We start from the raw sequence: 17,131 nt of genomic DNA on the forward strand, positions 1-17,131 counted from the left end.
CAGTCCTAGACTTTAGTTGTCTTGTTATTCAGTGGCTGTTTCATGTTAAATGTCACTTTTCTTTTTACCCCTCTGAGTATGGAGGAAAGGATTCTGTATGTGTGTCAATCAAAACTTAATTTGCATTAAATTAGAAAAGCACCCTGAATACTTGCCTTTTTGTGTCATTAAACTGCTAGTAAATGTTTTGCTTTGATAGTAAATGTATTAATATTATTTTTTGACAATGTAAAAAGTGCCTGTCCATTTATCCCATGTTTATTGTATGACTAATACTTGAAAAATAATAAAATAGTAAACATAACAATAAATCTAAATCATAAAAATCTAGAAAAAAAGTTAATAAAAAAATTGTTTTGCAACTATTATAATACACTATAAATTTAGAATCTATATTATTATTAATTTGCAATCAATTTAATTTGTTGGCTAACTATGCAACATTTCTAACATACCTGTGGATTTTTTCTTACAAACAGTAGCTATTATTTGTGCAAAGTGCATTAAAATTTTAACAAAATTTACTTGTTAAACTGTTATTTATTTTGTAAACAGAGATTTGTACTCTATTCATGTTCCACTATCCACAAAAAGAGCAACCTTCACATTTCTTTTTAACCACCACCACCAATGATTGCCTGCAGCTGCAAAGTGTGGTTGGCACGCGCACGGCCCAGCTCTCGTATCTTTTCTTGTTCTTTCCAGTAATGCTTTTTGCTTTAACCTTCTTTAAAATTGTCAGTATAGCATACATCAAATGCTACATCAAATTAATTTTGAAACCCTCCAAGGCCATTTTTACTACAGTCGGCAGTATATGAAAAAAATACATGAAAATATTAGTCCAGTCTAATAGTTTACCATGAATATGCTTGATATGCTGTGACCAATCAAAATGATATATTCTTAATTGCTGATTAATAAAAGTGTTGACAAAGCAGCTGTTGTAGAAGAGTGCCACTGTTTTGTTTCAATGCATTGATCTCGCTCAGTTGATCAGTAATTATTTCATACTTGTTTGCTTGTGAGGTTGAGATATTTCACAGGAAACCACAGTTATACACTGATATAAGTTTTGCATGTGAGCTGTTTTCATTTAGTCCCATTCTTATTTGCATATTAATTAAATTTGCATTGCAGATAACTGAAAGTTTTGCACTTCTCTTTAACACCTAATCTTTTATATATATACTTCTGTTTCCTGCAAAATGGGGAAGGGTTTCTCATGTCTGAAGCAGTTTTTGTGTTATACAGCTTGCACTCAGCAACACGTTGTTGCAGGAAGGAAGGCTCTTGCAAGTGTGTGGCATTTTTTAAATAAAGATCCCTCCCGTTTTTTCTTTTGCACATTTGCAGTTTGATTTACGATTTTCCTGGAAACAAGATCACAAGTTCTGTGAATACAAATATACAACCATTTGCAGAAACTACTGAGACTTTATTACTGTATTTACAGACAAATCTACCAACCCTAAGCAGCATGTAAATACAAAAAGAACTTGTCTGTTGAGCAATGTCTGTCTAAATTGTACTTATTCAAAATGAACTGTAGAGTGGACTGGGCTTTCCCATTTTGCAAAAACGTTCTTTATTGCCGCAATGAAAAGGAAGTAGTGACAGATTTTTTCCTCTGTATTTTGATGCACATCCAAGTGGATTATCAAAAAAGAAGGATGTCGGGTGGGGACTTTTATTTTATTAATTTGTTGTTAAATGGGAATTGAGATGTGGTCGTGGCACTCAAAATTGGAAGCAGATGATGTGTGCTTGCAGAAAGGTGTGGGGTTTAAGCAGACTAAATGATTGGAGAAATCCTGCATATGTCACCAGGGACAATTCTGTTTCACCAGAGGTTCTAGTAATGACATTTTGATTAAACATACAATTAAAAAACATTTTTGTAAGAAATGTGAATAAGGGTGAAGGGTGAATTGTTCACAGTAAGATTTATAACATGTCGACTGTTTGTGTGTGTGGGAACTAAGTCAAGAATCACTGTTAATATTCCTCATACTTAAAGGGTTAGTTCACCCAAAAATGAAAATTAGGCCATAAATTACTCGCGCTCAAGTAGGGATGTAACGATTCACTTAACTCATGATTCAATTCAAGATTTTGATTTCACGATTTGATTCATATTTAAGACAAATGAATTAAATGAGTCCTTTTATTATTGCTTGGACAAAATGATTAACATTTCTTTGTAAAATTGAAAGATAACTATTAGATTGCAACAGTCAGATACTCAGTATCAGTATCTGCCCCGAATACTGGCATTTTTTGTGGCTCTGGTATCGGTCAGACGAGACCGATCCAAATCTGATATTGTACGTATACTGTGTTATTGTTATAGAGCCCCACAAAAGGCACCAAAAAGTTTTCTTTCACTATATTTCAAGTGTTCTGAAGCCGTTCCAGTTCAATGCAAAGTACAGATGAATATTTAAGTAATTCAATTCAAGTTCACAAACTCTTCTCCCCGCTGCGTCTGTCTGTCATCCTCCATTCAGCAATTTCAGCAGTTCAGTTACTACAGTCAAAATGATCAAACTCTCTTCAAGAGCGCACAGTAACTGAGGTTTAAAACTGTAAGAAAAAAAAAGGTTCAATAAACGGAGGCACGTATTTAATAGACAATACTGACTTGTGTTGTTTCAAGGGCATCATTCTGCACATGCTCTGTATTGGAGCCTTTAGTATTATAATACTTTTATGCGCAATGAAAGATTATTAATAGTGTTTCTTGTTCTGTCCTATTTATCATATGTTGCTGCTTTCTAGGGATATACCAGTATCAAATTTTCCTGTTGCGATTAATTGCTAATGCTTTTATCACGGTAAACGTTATTATCACAGTATTGAAATTTAGTAAAAAAGTAATAATACAGTATAACGGGTTAAATAACTTTTTTCTTATAACAAAAACAACTGAACATTTAAATATAACAAAGCAGTACAGAAAGATATACAAAGTTATTAGTCATTAGTACAAGGTTATTAGTCATTAGTTAACCATTAACATTCACAATTAGCAATAGCTACATTTTATACAGAAGTTATTCATCTTTGTTAAAAAAAATACAAGTTGTTCATGTTAGCTCATTAAATAACACGGCTGAAACTTTCAATTTTAACATCATGTTATTAAATTGGAATACCAAAGATAAATGAATGTTCAAAATAATTTTTCATTGGCAGTTTAACTAATGAATTAACTAATGTTAACTAATGAAGTCCTAATGTAAAGTGTAATTGAACATTAAATAAACAAAAACACTTTCAAAAAATATCTAGGGCATGTTGTAGTCCAGATTAAAATGAAGAAAAAAAAAAGTTTAAAAAAATTTGCCTATTAAGTCTAAATATTACGTATTTGGCGAACACCATAAAATACACATCTGAATGGCTATTTAAAATTATTTAAATATGTTTTAAAAAGTAGCAGCTGCTTTATTTTTAGGGTTTCCAGGGTAAAGGCTGCATTTTCTTCAGTTTAGCGCCATCTGCTGTCAGAGAGTGAATGTGCTTTCATACAGCATCTCTGGTGTTCCTTCTCATGTGTGCTTGTTTACATCAGAGCGCACACCTGCCTTTCAAGCAGCATACAGTGCTGTTATGCATTTTGACCAGTTGATGGCAATAGTATTCTTAAAATACATTCCAAATTATGAATTTGTAATTAATAATTATTCACGGTAGGGATGCACGATCAGTGTTCAGTATTTGTTTTACATTTACATTTAATCATTTAGCATACACTTTTATCCAAAGCGACTTACAAATGAGAACAATAGAAGCAGTCAGGTCAACAAGAGAACAACAACAGTATACAAGTGCCATGACGAGTCTCAGTTAGTCTAGTACAGAACACATAGCCAGGTTTTTTTTTTTTTTAATAAATGAAAAGACAAGAAAAGGAAAAGGTCTTTACCATTGAGATTAAATAAATGTATGCTACTGTATATAAATAAATTATTCCAAAATGTTAAAATCAAATAGTGTTGGTGCGAATTAAATAAAGATGCAAAGTGTTTCATTCATCCAATTAAAAATTGTAAAAATAAAAAAAAATTCACATCTATATTTTTTTTACTTGAGTCAATGAAAAATAAATAACTATTGGCTCAAGTTTCATTTTTTTTTTAGATGTGAATCATTACCCACATTTTTTTAATTGGATGAATGAAACACTTCAGTGTGCTACAGCAGGTGATTTTTAAATCAAATTAAGTCGATGTAATTTTAAGGTAAAATAAAAAATAATCATCCTATACAGAACTGACGTTTACTTTTGGCTTTTCAAACATATGCAAGTTCTACTAAAAAAAAAGGATTTCAGTTTTGTCCCTGCATTGTCTACGCTTGTTCAGGGCGCGGACAGGTACAGATACACTCGTGCAGCTTCAGTGAGCAGGAAAGGGACTCTTATTTTGTGCAGTCGGCTGTTCGCTTCCTGCTATCTGTGCCTCAGACGTGTAGCTCTGCACTTCCAGTGCTGAACGGCTGCCTGTGTCCTGCGCACAGATTTTGAAATACTTTCACACTACTGACATGATAGCAAATGATTACAATGTAGTCTGTGCACGCGGGCACACTTAAAAAAAAAATCAGCCGAACAAGACCAAAAAGCCGATTGCGTAATTTTAAGCAAAAACCGTCCGGTTCCGATTTATGGCCGGTCAACCGTTGCATCCCTAATTCATGGTATTTAGGAGTGCCCATGATAACAATATCGTGCATGTTCATTACTGTGCTATACATTTAGATAAATTTATTTTAATTTTATAGAATATTTATATATAAATGTATTTACTTGTTTTTTCATTAATGTATTTTACAACAATATGAAGAGCAATATGTAACATTTTACCAGATTTAGACATTCGCTTTTATTTTTAAATAAAAATGTTTCACTAGATTTTATAAAATTATCGTGCACCTGTGATTTTTCTAGAGTATTGTTTGCTGCTGAATTATCCACTAACCTAGCTTATAATAGTATTTTTGTCATAGATAAAGATTATATATTTTTCTCATTTGTTATTTTTCATTCACAAATGAAGTTGTCTATATGTAGTAGATTGTGTTTAACACACAAAGGAGTGACGATCAGGTCAACACAGAGAAGTATAGAAATTCTACATTGATTAAAATAAAAACTGTGCGGGTATTGTATAGGTATCTGCAGATACTTTTTCCGAATTTTTAGAATTCTGTTTTGTAATTTTTCTGGTTATCAAATGAGGCATAAAACATTAATTTCATTTATCATTTATCTTTAATTATTGAAAATTAAGAAAACTTAATTTTTGGACAAACAAAGGATATTGAGTAGCTTGTCAGTGATCTACGGCTTTGTCTATTAAATGCCGCTCCATTCGAAAGCAGGTGATGGTGATTTAGCGGTAATCACGGAACCAGATTTACTGACTAGATGTGCATGATCATATCATTAGATATATCGCCCAGCCCTACTCAGCGGGTGTTGTAGTGCTTCAGTCCAAGTGAAATAAAAAGTGACCATCCATTAAAAAAAAAAAGTGTCTCTCACAGATCCGGGTGGTGAAAAGTAGTTGGCAATGTCACTTTGTAAAGAAACACTACATGCCAGCGCACATACGCAACACACCGTTTCACATTATATTTTCCAGCAAACATCCGGGTTTTGTGATATCATAAAGATCGACGAATGGGACGAAACCTGGTAGAGCTGCACTACAGAAGGCAAAGAATGTTATCATTGCTAGCATTCCCAAAGCAGATGAGCTTAGAGTGGTTATCTGGGTTTAAATCATGATCAAATTGATTTGATTTTGACGCAAAATATTTACGTTGAAGCTCGCAGGAGGCGGCTATGGTAAGTCAAGTAAAGTCATCTTTATTTATATAGCGCTTTAAACAAAAAAGATTTTGTCAAAGCAACTGAACAACATTAGTTAGAAAAACAGTGTGTCAATAATGCAAAATTACAGTTAATGGCAGTTCATCACTGAATTCAGTGATGTCATCATCTCAGTTCAGTGTAAATAGTATCTGTGCAATCATTTGCAATCAAGTCAACGATATTGCTGTAAATGAAGTGTCCCCAACTAAGCAAGCCAGAGGCGACAGCGACAAGAAACCGAAACGCCATTGGTGAAAGAATGGAGAAAAAACCTTGGGAGAAACCAGGCCCAGTTGGGGGGCCAATTCTCCTCTGGCCAGACGAAACCAGCAGTTCAATTCCAGGCTGCAGCAGTCAGATTGTGCAGAAGAATCATCTGTTTCCTGTGGTCTTGTCCTGGTGGCCATTTGAGACAAGGTCTTTACAGGGGATCTGTATCTGGGGCTCTAGTTGTCCTGGTCTCCGCTGTCTTTCAGGGATGTAGAGGTGCTTTCTAGGTGCTGATCCACCATCTGGTCTGGATACGTACTGGATCCGGGTGACTGCAGTGACCCTCTGATCTGAATACCGACTGGATCTGGTGGATACGGTGACCTCGGAACAAGAGAGAAACAGACTAATATTAGCATAGATGCCATTCTTCTAATGGTGTAGCAAGTACATCGGGTGTTATGGGAAGTGTTCCCGGTTCCAGTTTACCTAATTAATGCAGCCTAAAAATCCTTAACGGATTTGGATATTAGAAGCATATTAGTGTGTTATGTGTAAGACAGTTTAAAGAGATGGGTCTTTAATCTAGATTTAAGTGAAGTGACATTCAGTGAAGTGAAGTGACCCATACTCAGAATTCGTGCTCTGCATTTATCTCATCCAAAGTGCACACACACAGCCGTGAACATACACAAACCGTGAACACACACCCAGAGCAGTGGGCCGCCATTTTATGCTGCGGCGCCCGGGGAGCAGTTTGGGGTTCAGTTCCTTTCTCAAGGGCACCTAAGTCGTGGTATTGCCAGCCCGAGCCTCGAACCCACAACCATAGGGTTAGGAGTCAAACTCTCTAACCACTAGGCCACAACTTCCCCAAACTGCAAACTGGTAGGTTATTCCAGAGTTTAGGTGCTAAATAGGAAAAGGATCTACCACCCGTAGTTGATTTTGATATTCTAGGTATTATCACATTGCCTGAGTTTTGAGAATGTAGCAGACATGGAGGATTATAATGTAAAAGGAGCTCATTCAAATACTGAGGTGCAAAACCATTCAGGGCTTTTTAAGTAATAAGCGAGATTTAAAAAATCTATACAATGTTTAATAGGTAGCCAGTGCAGTGTTGACAGGACCAGGCTAATATGGTCATACTTCCTGGTTCTAGTAAGAACTCTTGCTGCTGCATTTTGGACTAACTGGAGTTTGTTTATTAAGTGTGCAGAACAACCACCCATTGAATTACAAAGCATTACAATACTCTAACCTTGAGGTCATGAACGCATGAATTAACATTTCTGCATTTGACATTGAGAGCATAGGTCGTAATTTAGATATATTTTTGAGATGGAAAAATGCAGTTTTACAAATGGTAGAAACGTGGCTTTCTAAGGAAAGATTGCTATCAAATAGCACACCTAGTTTCCTAACTGATGACGAAGAATTGACTAAGGAGCATGACATTTCCCGACCAGGCACAGAGTAGTGCCAGTCAGAACACACACTGACCCAGCTAACCATTCACAGCACATTTCATATTTCAGAAGGCAGGCTTTCATTTGATACAGTAACTATTCGAGCCATTCATACCAGACTGGGGAGAGAGTTGTTGTAATAATGAAAAATAATGTGTTTTTTCGAACAGCCTAGAATGAGAGCCTGTTCTAGTACACCCCGCAATCAAGACCTTATAAAAGAGCATAATAAACAACTGTGGTGGAAAAAAAAAAAAAAATCAACCATAATCCACTGGGCTCAATCAGAATATCAGCGTGTAAGGCTAAAAAATGCAAAAGTAGGATTTTTACTTGTCACAAAAGACATAAAAGTCATAAAGTCATAAAAAGCATCATCTGGAGGACTTTACACATTGTTCATTTACTCATTAAACTTGTAAAAATACAAAGTTGGTTGAAAATGATTGAACTTTACTCTTTTTGAAGGAGCAATATTTAGGTACTGTGATATCATGAAGCAGGAAACAGATGATTCATTGGCTATTGTTATTTTTAAACCAATGGAAAAGCTTGAAGGCCCGTCCCCTATCATAATATATAGAGACTTAGGGTAGGCTTTTTGACTCACCCTAAATACCCTGGCAACCATGTAGCAACGTGCTTAGGGCAAGCACTAGATAGACTTTTGGTAAAGTTTTTCATAGGGTCAAAACGATTTTCATGTAGGGGTAACCAATGAGCTCATGGCAGACATCCTCACAGATGCAAGCCAGATAGATAGTTCCTTCCCTTCCCCCTACTGCTGTAATGTAAACAGCCCTGCCACACCCGTGGAAACACTCCAGAGCTCCTGGAATTCTTGCAGTCAGATGATGCATGTGGTCCTGATCAGTGCGTTTCTGCTCCAGCTTGCAGCCATTCAGAGAACTAAATGTTCTTCTTTCTGCAATCCACAAAGATGCAATATAGCAGTGGTTCACGTTTGCTGTGTTGACTCTATGGCTCAGATATTGTGTAGTTTGGAAAAGTTTCTTTTTAAAGAGTTTCTGCTGTTAATGTAAATTATGCTGAACTTGGGAGGAAAGTGAAGTTTGTGAGTACAGTTTCACATGCTTTTTAAATCTTACCTTTCTCATAACATTAGTTGTCTGCACATTGTTGCACTCTTTTAACTATGAATATTGAGTTGTTTCATTCAGTTGCTGTTGTGTACATTTAAAAACGAAATGCATTTGATTGAATAATTTTTCATCTTAAAGACATTTAAAGGTCTGAAGGATTAGCCTATTCTTAAATGCTTGAAGCTAATATAAATTGTTTCATAATTTTAATGATTTTACTGTTATTTTATTAACTTTATTTCATCTAGTTTACAAGGCAGCATCTCTCATTTTCATTTAGTTTAACTTTGCGTGATAACATAGCTAAAACTAAGACTGTAATACATAAAAACAATGTAGATATTTAAGAACAAAAAATAAAATGACAGAAACAACTAAATTGCAATAACTTAAAATGACATTAAAGCGGAATGTTTATTATAATAGTACGCCTATATATAGTTTCTCTATAATAGTATCTCAATGATACTAAAATAACACTGGTGGAAATAATTGGAAATAAATGCGCTTTTGTCTTTTCTGTTACAGGACAGACATTTATGAAGAGGCTGTAGATGTGTGTCATATTTGGATTAAACATCTGGAAATTGTGAGCCGTTCCTCCCTAGAGGCCTTCACATGTCATGAGCATGGTCAGAGAAAGACTTTGTGTTTCATAGCAGTGTGTGCCTATGTCAGATTCTCCATTACATTTCTACAAGCTCAAGGGCTGATATGAATAAAGCAGTGTCGTGGTCAGAGGAGGAGGTCTCGCTCTGGCTGACCGATCAGGGCCTGCAGGAATACTCCGAACCTTTACGAAACTACGATGGACCATCTTTGTTAAGTCTTACGATGGATGACTTCAAGAGGTCACCCCTCTCCAGGGTCACATCAGACGGTGGTCATCTGATCTTGGAAAAGATTGAAACCCTTAAGATCGAGCATCATATCAACGTCCACAAGAATGGACATGCCAACGGGCACATGGTGTTGAATCATAACGTGAATGCTGGGAGTGCCGGAAAGACTCACCAGAATGGCATGGTGAATGGATTCCACAAGGAACTGGTGCAGATTCTCATACCAGAGCCAGCTTCTCCGCAGTTTCCTCCTGAATGGGGAAAGACCGCCGTGGCTTTTGTCTATGCCTTATGCTGCTTCGTCTTGACCACTGTCATTATTTCTGTGGTCCATGAACGTGTGCCTCCTAAGGAGGCATCTCCACCGCTCCCTGACAAGTTCTTTGACTTTTTTGATCGCGTGGAGTGGGCTTTCACTATATGTGAGATCAACGGAATGATTCTGATGGTCTTGTGGATTATACAGTTGAGTCTCTTAAAACACAAGTGAGTTGTCTAAGTAGCACACACTGTGTATGTGAATCATTCACGAATGCTGTTTGTAGGTGATTCTCATAAAACCTGTAATGTCCCAGGCATGTTTATTTCCCCAATTTCAGAATAAACAAATAATACATATTTTGCTTAATGAGGAGACATAATTTTCATTACAATTGTGCATTTTATCTTAAATTAACAAAGTAATGAGAATAATATTTTATTGGATTAGAGTAATAAGTTGTGCTTAATTGTCACAAAATATTATTTAAATAATATATTATTCATAAAATTCAAATTCATAGAAGAAAAAAAATATATAAATACACATACACACACACACACACACACACACACACACACATATATATATATATATATATATATATATATATATATATATATATATATATATATATATATATATATATATATATATATATATATATTGCATGATAGTAATGAGATAACATGATAGATATGAGATGCAATAATTACCATAATGCAAAAAAAATATTATTTCCTTCTGATTATATGAATACTGTTATATGAATAATACTGTTCTTACTGTTATGTGAATAATATATTACAATTATTCAATATATTAAACAATTTTGTAATGCAAAAAGTTAGATTTTAATATGCTAACTGTTTTATGAATTACACATTAATATAATAATATATAATTTTTGTGACAAGCACAATTTTTTAACTAAAATTATTATTATTCCAAGAAAATATTATTCTCATTGTTGTAACTTAAAATATTTAGATTTCTTGTTTTCTGAATAAACTAGTTTAAATAATATTTTCATAATTAAGTTCAAATTTCACTTAAATGATCATTACTGTAATGATTGATGATGTAATTGTTGATGTAATGCGACAAATAAATAATATTTAAAATTGTATTTGATATTATAAAAAAATAATAAAACAAATATTTAAATTTGTAGGTCAATTCAGCACAATTAATCATTACCGTAATGCAGGGCAATAAGATTCTCATTACTGTAATGCAGTAAAAATTATTTTAATTATATTTTATTGTCATAGCTGTATTATGAATTAAATATTATTTAATGACACTTGAGCATAATTGTCCTTTATATTGTCATTACCATAATGCAAAAACTTGTTCTCTTTACTCCAATGATTGAAAAAAATCAACAACAAAAGAATTGCTGTATTTCTTTATATAATCATCACTGAGAATCGTCATGTAAAATGTCTGGATGTCATTATGGTAATGAGAATTTGTGCTTGATTGTCATGACCGTACTTTCACAATTCAAAACATTAATAAACCAAGTCGAATTTCTTGTGACAAAATGTTACTTGCTTGGACATGTGAGACGCACAATAGTAGTACTGTGGTTAAAATATTAAACCATCACATCTGGCTTCTACAGATCGATTGTTGGCCGACGCTTCTTCTTCATAGTCGGGACACTCTACCTCTACAGGTGCATCACCATGTACATTACTACTCTGCCAGTTCCTGGCATGCACTTCAAATGCTCTCCTAAGGTAAATGCAACATAATCTCACTCTCCTTTCCCATTCTCATATTACTTGTTTACTTTTTAACATTGTTAAACCTTATAATCAGCACAACTAGCATTGTTCAGCAGACAGGCTTGTTGGCCAGTTAAAGGAATAGTTCACCCAAAATATTCTAGATACAATGGAATGAAATGGTAGAGGATAGTGACTCCATGTCCAAGTGTTGCATATGAATTTTAATCCCAGATCTATGTTTTGAACAGTTGATGTAAAGTATTGGTATTTAAAGTATTTATATTTATAAATATTGTTTTATAAATGTCCTCGGAGCAGAGGTCACAAAGGGGCATATTTCAGGAAAATGTGAAGTGTGCTATTTTCAACTGTTTTTCCCATCCATATGCTCTGGCAAACCACTTATATTGAGGATCGGGATAGTATCGGAAATAAGTTGACCGGACTTTTTTAAACATAAGAGAATATTTTGAGTAAAATATTGTTTAAATAATATTTTTATGACGGTTAAGCACAATTTTCACTTAAATGATCATTACCGCAATGAAAGAAAATATTATTTTTGTTACTGTAATGCAATATTTAAAAGGTATTTTGTTCATATTACTTTTATTTAAATAATATTTTAATGTCAATTAAGCACAAATTTTCATTAAATGATCATTACTGTCATGCAAGGCATTATTATTCGCATTACTCTAAGAAATGAGAAAATTATTGGAATGATGCTTTGTTCTCTTTGCTTTAATAATAATAAAATATTATTTAAATAATATTTTTAGGATCATAAATATGCCTGGAAATTTGTGTACAGCATTTATTTTTATTGTTTTGATGTTAGCAAGGCAGTTTGATCTGCAAATTACCCTCTTAGGGTTTTTACGCATAGATTTACACTTTTACAAGAAAAGTAGGCCATCAATTCACATTTTTGTGGAAATCAAATGTTTAAAAAATAATTATGCAGTTTTAAAAATCAGACCAGTCTAATCAGACTACTATTTTTATTTCATTTATTTTTATTTGTAATGGGTAAAAAGTATTATTGTCTGTTAACAATGTTTGAACGCCATTCCACAACACCTCAGGTTCTTGAAGCTTTGCAGTCATGTTCACCACCATAAATGATAAATAGTCATGTGATTTCAAGAACCTATGTTAGTTACTCAAAATTAAATCACAATATATAATATTAGGGTCAAATAAGAAAACAATGTAAGTTTCAGAATATGGCAAATAATGAAATCTATGGTAATTAGCTATTTTCCCCATCAGTGGCACACTTTCCAGACTATATGAATGCTAAGTCTGCATTTATCAGAAAGAATGAGCAATATTATTGTGAAATGAAATGTGATGGTGTTGCAACTCCTCTAGTTTTGCCATGCTGACAGTGCACTGGTGTAACTGATGAGATGTGAACACACAGCATTAAAGGCAGGAAATCCACACCACGGGACCTGCAGGAAACACTTATCCTCAAGCCCTTTGTAGAACCTGTTTTCCTGTTGAATGCAGTTGCTGAAAGCCAGACGATACACCAAGAACTTTGTTTACTAGGAGCAGGTGTTTGCTTTTATGTTAAGTCTCAAAGGTTTTTTTTTGTTGTTGTTGATTTAGGCTCTCGACATGAACACATGCTGAGTTTGTAGAGACAAAATGGGGCAAGCAGTGTTTGGAGATTGGTTTTAAGGAATAATGGGAGAATGTCATGATGCTAATGTTGTTTTGTTGTTTCTGGCAGCTGTATGGTGACTGGGAATCTCAGATGCGGCGGGTGATGAAACTGATCGCTGGGGGAGGTCTGACCATCACAGGCTCTCATAACATGTGTGGAGACTACTTATACAGCGGCCACACAGTCATGCTCACCCTCACTTATCTCTTCATGAAGGAGTGTGAGTAACTCTGCTGTGAAGAGAGATTTGAAACGACACCATCCTCTAGTGGACAGTTGAAACACACATTCTGGTTATACAGTTGGACCAAAAAGTATTTGGATATTATGATGCTTTAAAACTTTTATTGCCTTAGACGATTAGGATTTTTGCATTCCTGTCTCTGTTTGGATCAGATGAAACCTAAGCTTAAAGTAGTTATGTAATATTTGTGAACCAAAACTATATTTTTTATATATGTATTTATATGATCAATATTTTCTCAAAAATTAGTGATCATGCAAATATATCCTTATATATATATTTTATTGTTACTGTATTAGTAACATGTTATTACTACATTTGCGTCTTTTTTATTACATTTTTTTTTTTCAACTTTACATGAACTTCAGGAAACACTCTGATGCAAGAATATTATTTTAATACACACGAAATTCTATTAGAATATATCCTGTGAAATAAATAAGAACTTTTGATTTGAGAATTTAAATTGAGAATCCGTTAGAATCGATGGATTTGAATTTCTTGATATACTGTATATATCATAATAGAAAATATGAGTTCAAAATAGTCTACATTTATGAAACCCCAATATTCTATCTAGCATAGCTCTAAAAATATTACTCTACAATGTTTTCAGATAAAATATATTCATTATACTTGCATGAAGTTTCACTTTATCAGTGGTTCACTAGGGGTCAGTGGATCACTATGGGTTAATGTTCATGTTTATTAACAATATTCAGTCCAAAAAGTGTGTGAAAGATGGGAGAGGTTAAATATATTTTATGAAGTATTATATTAATAGGTATTTTTGAGACACTGAAAGCCTCTGGGTCAAACCCAAACAAATAATGTGTATCTTTTTTTTTTTTTGATGTACATCTAATAAATCTAAAAGTTAATCTCATTTTGCAAAGTTTAGTTCCTGTGCTAAAAAAATAATAATAGTATGCTGTATTAATCACTTCCATTTCTCTTCTGTATCTACACCTATAGTTGTTCACTATTTTGAGACATTACAGCATTGGCAGTTTGGGCAGAAATGTGCTGAAATACTCAATGCAAAAAAATCTTATTGGTCCTCAAATTACATTTTGAGATGACTTTATGTAAGTTTTGCTTGCTATCAGTAGATTTTGGTCTTATTTTATTAATTTTCTGTTTGGTAGACTCAAACTGCTGTTCTCCTTGCATTAGCCTTGAAGCAAATAGTCTGTAATTCTGTGTTCTACATGAAAAGAGCCCTAATTTTCTTGCCCCTCACAGATTCTCCTAGACGGTTCTGGTGGTACCACTGGGGCTGTTGGGCTCTGTGTGCAGTAGGATTGTTTTGCATCCTCCTTGCTCATGACCACTACACAATTGATGTTGTCGTGGCCTACTTCATCACCACACGTCTCTTCTGGTGGTATCATACAATGGCCAACCAACAGGTACGTCCGTCTGTTTTGGCACAGCACACATGCCAACAGTTCCATTCATAGCCCTGTGTCAGCTTGTTTTATTTGAACCTTCTTCATCTGCATCTTTTCTAGGTGCTCAAAGAGACATCTCAGACCAACTTTTTCACCCATGTATGGTGGTACCGATTTTTCAGGTACCTGGAAAACAATGTTCCCGCCGTCGTCCCCCGCAGCTACCAGAAGCCTTTCTCATGGCGATTGCTGCATTGGAGCCATGTGAAGTACACACGGATAGACTCAGATTGACTAACGTGCGAATGCTCCATTTGGATATTGGTCTCCAAAACATGTGTCCAAAGTGCCAGAACAAGCCTGATCCCTTTAACTACAAAACCAGTCATCCAAAGCATCTCATTCCTCTGTGACCTCACAGGATTGGTTTTGGATGTAAAACTGAGAACAATATGGCTGTAGGAGGAACCATTGTCAGTGATTTTCTTCTCTCTAATTGTGTTATTGGGCTTGTGTTGGCCTGTAGTATCATTTTGCATTGCACCAACAAAAACCACAAAAAAAAGCCAGCAAACTAAATGCCAAGTTATTTATTTTCCAGAAAAACGTGACAATGTGTCAGAGTATCTTTGCCCCTTTGCACAAAGCTGTCTTTTCAAGGAAGCAATTTGACAAACTAAATATTGCATTTTTCTAATCATCCGCTAAATAAAACTTGCTATCAGAGAAGGTTTATAGGCATATGATTATTTTTTTATCTAATTCTTTACTTCGAGAGCTACAGAAGATGTTTATCGTTTGGATAATCGAATGCTCTTCAGTGCCTTAATAGTTGGGAGCGATCAGTGTTTAGGTGGTCAACTGTAGTAATGTATTTATGTTCGTTCAAAGCAAATTTCAGTGTTTTGTACTTCATATTCGGGGTTGTCGTGCTGTAACTACCCTTTGCAAATTCATGTACCACATATGCTTGAAACAGAACTCACCTTGAAGAAAGTGTATTTTCATGACAGTGTCAGCAATGCTAATTCCTTTGTCCATAACCATTTCTCTGATGTTGTTTTTGGAATGTATTTATTGATGTTTTTGTTGCGTTTTATTTAGTATTTGTCTGTGGAATGTTTTTTTGGCACGTTGTTTGTCTGTCGGACAGCTGGTGCTTTATGGCTCTGACTGAATGTTCTGGGTTTGACTGACATGATATGAACCGATCCATCGTTTCTACAAGCCAGAACAGATGATCTGTCCCATTGACCATCCAATAATATAAGCTGCTATATTGTGTTTTAATAGTAGGAGGTGTTTGTCCATTTACAAACAAATAAATGACAAAATATTAGCACAAAACAGCTTTGCTTGATTACATTTACATTGTCATTTAGCACATGCTATTTTTTGCAATAAATAAAAAGAAAACCAAGATAGCATATGAAAAGAATAAAGAATGTTAGTGTTAGAGAGTCAGAATAGAGATTGAGAGTTGTGCAGGTCATTCCACCAGGAGGGAACAGTAAATGTAAAAGTCTGTGAAAGTGATTTTGTGCCTCTTTGGGATGGCTCTAAAATGTGCTGTTCGGTGATGATTACTGGATTTTTTTTACAGTATAGTTACAGTATAGACAGTCTAAATTCTAAAAAAATATCCATGGTCTTAAAAAGAATTTAAATGCTTGTTTAAATAGTTTGGTAGACTGTATATCAATTTTTTGTTTTACTTGTAGAGCCTCTTACTGTATTGTCGACAATCATAATAAAATTCATTTTATTAAAAGGATAGACAAGAGTAACTAACAACTGCAAGAAATGAATAAAGTGCAAAAGATCGATATATGCAAGTGATTGAATGGATGTTACTGTGGATAGACATTACTAGACAGATGAACTGAAGTTTCCTGGAAAGTAATAAGGTAAAGTTGTTCTAGATTCAGCAAATCGAGAGATTATTTGTTATTAACTGGCATCAGCTATATAAAATCTAATGCAAATTAGATAATCATATACTGACAATACACACTTATGCCAGCGGTCTCTTGGGAAGAGGTCTGGAAGGAGTGATATTTATGTTCCAATTGGTCATGTGCTGAGTCTGAGCGGCGATGTCTAGAACATGAAGCACTGGTGAACGATGAACTCCTGAGCACAGAGAAGGTTACTGGTCTGGAAACACACAAATCTTCTGAAGTCTGTGAAGAAGATCCAGGCAAACTGGAACATGCAGCGAGAGGAACACTGATGAGACGATTCTGACGTTGGTGGAAAAGATCCTGGCAGTCCGGAACACGCAAAGAGGATCACTGAAGAGAAGG

At 34.7% G+C, this 17,131-nt stretch overlaps 1 protein-coding gene across 2 annotated transcripts in view; it reads left to right on the forward strand.

The window, feature by feature from the left end:
* LOC132121255 (phosphatidylcholine:ceramide cholinephosphotransferase 1-like) overlaps window positions 1-16,172 on the forward strand; it is a 28,156-nt gene extending 11,984 nt beyond the window's left edge. Inside the window, exons 1-6 of one of the 2 annotated variants that reach the window (XM_059530476.1) lie at window positions 8,411-8,641; window positions 9,198-9,997; window positions 11,401-11,518; window positions 13,254-13,407; window positions 14,677-14,843; window positions 14,946-16,172. In XM_059530476.1, the coding sequence (XP_059386459.1) occupies window positions 9,384-9,997; window positions 11,401-11,518; window positions 13,254-13,407; window positions 14,677-14,843; window positions 14,946-15,119 (1,227 nt within the window). In that variant the 5' untranslated portion in view covers window positions 8,411-8,641; window positions 9,198-9,383 and the 3' untranslated portion in view covers window positions 15,120-16,172. Of the gene's footprint in view, window positions 1-8,410; window positions 8,642-9,197; window positions 9,998-11,400; window positions 11,519-13,253; window positions 13,408-14,676; window positions 14,844-14,945 lie in introns of those variants that run through there. The other variant, XM_059530475.1, reaches the window with a different exon arrangement.
* Window positions 16,173-17,131: the final 959 nt, after the last annotated feature.

This window comes from Carassius carassius, chromosome 39 (genome assembly GCF_963082965.1).
Source record: "Carassius carassius chromosome 39, fCarCar2.1, whole genome shotgun sequence".
Classification (NCBI taxonomy): Eukaryota; Metazoa; Chordata; class Actinopteri; order Cypriniformes; family Cyprinidae; genus Carassius; species Carassius carassius.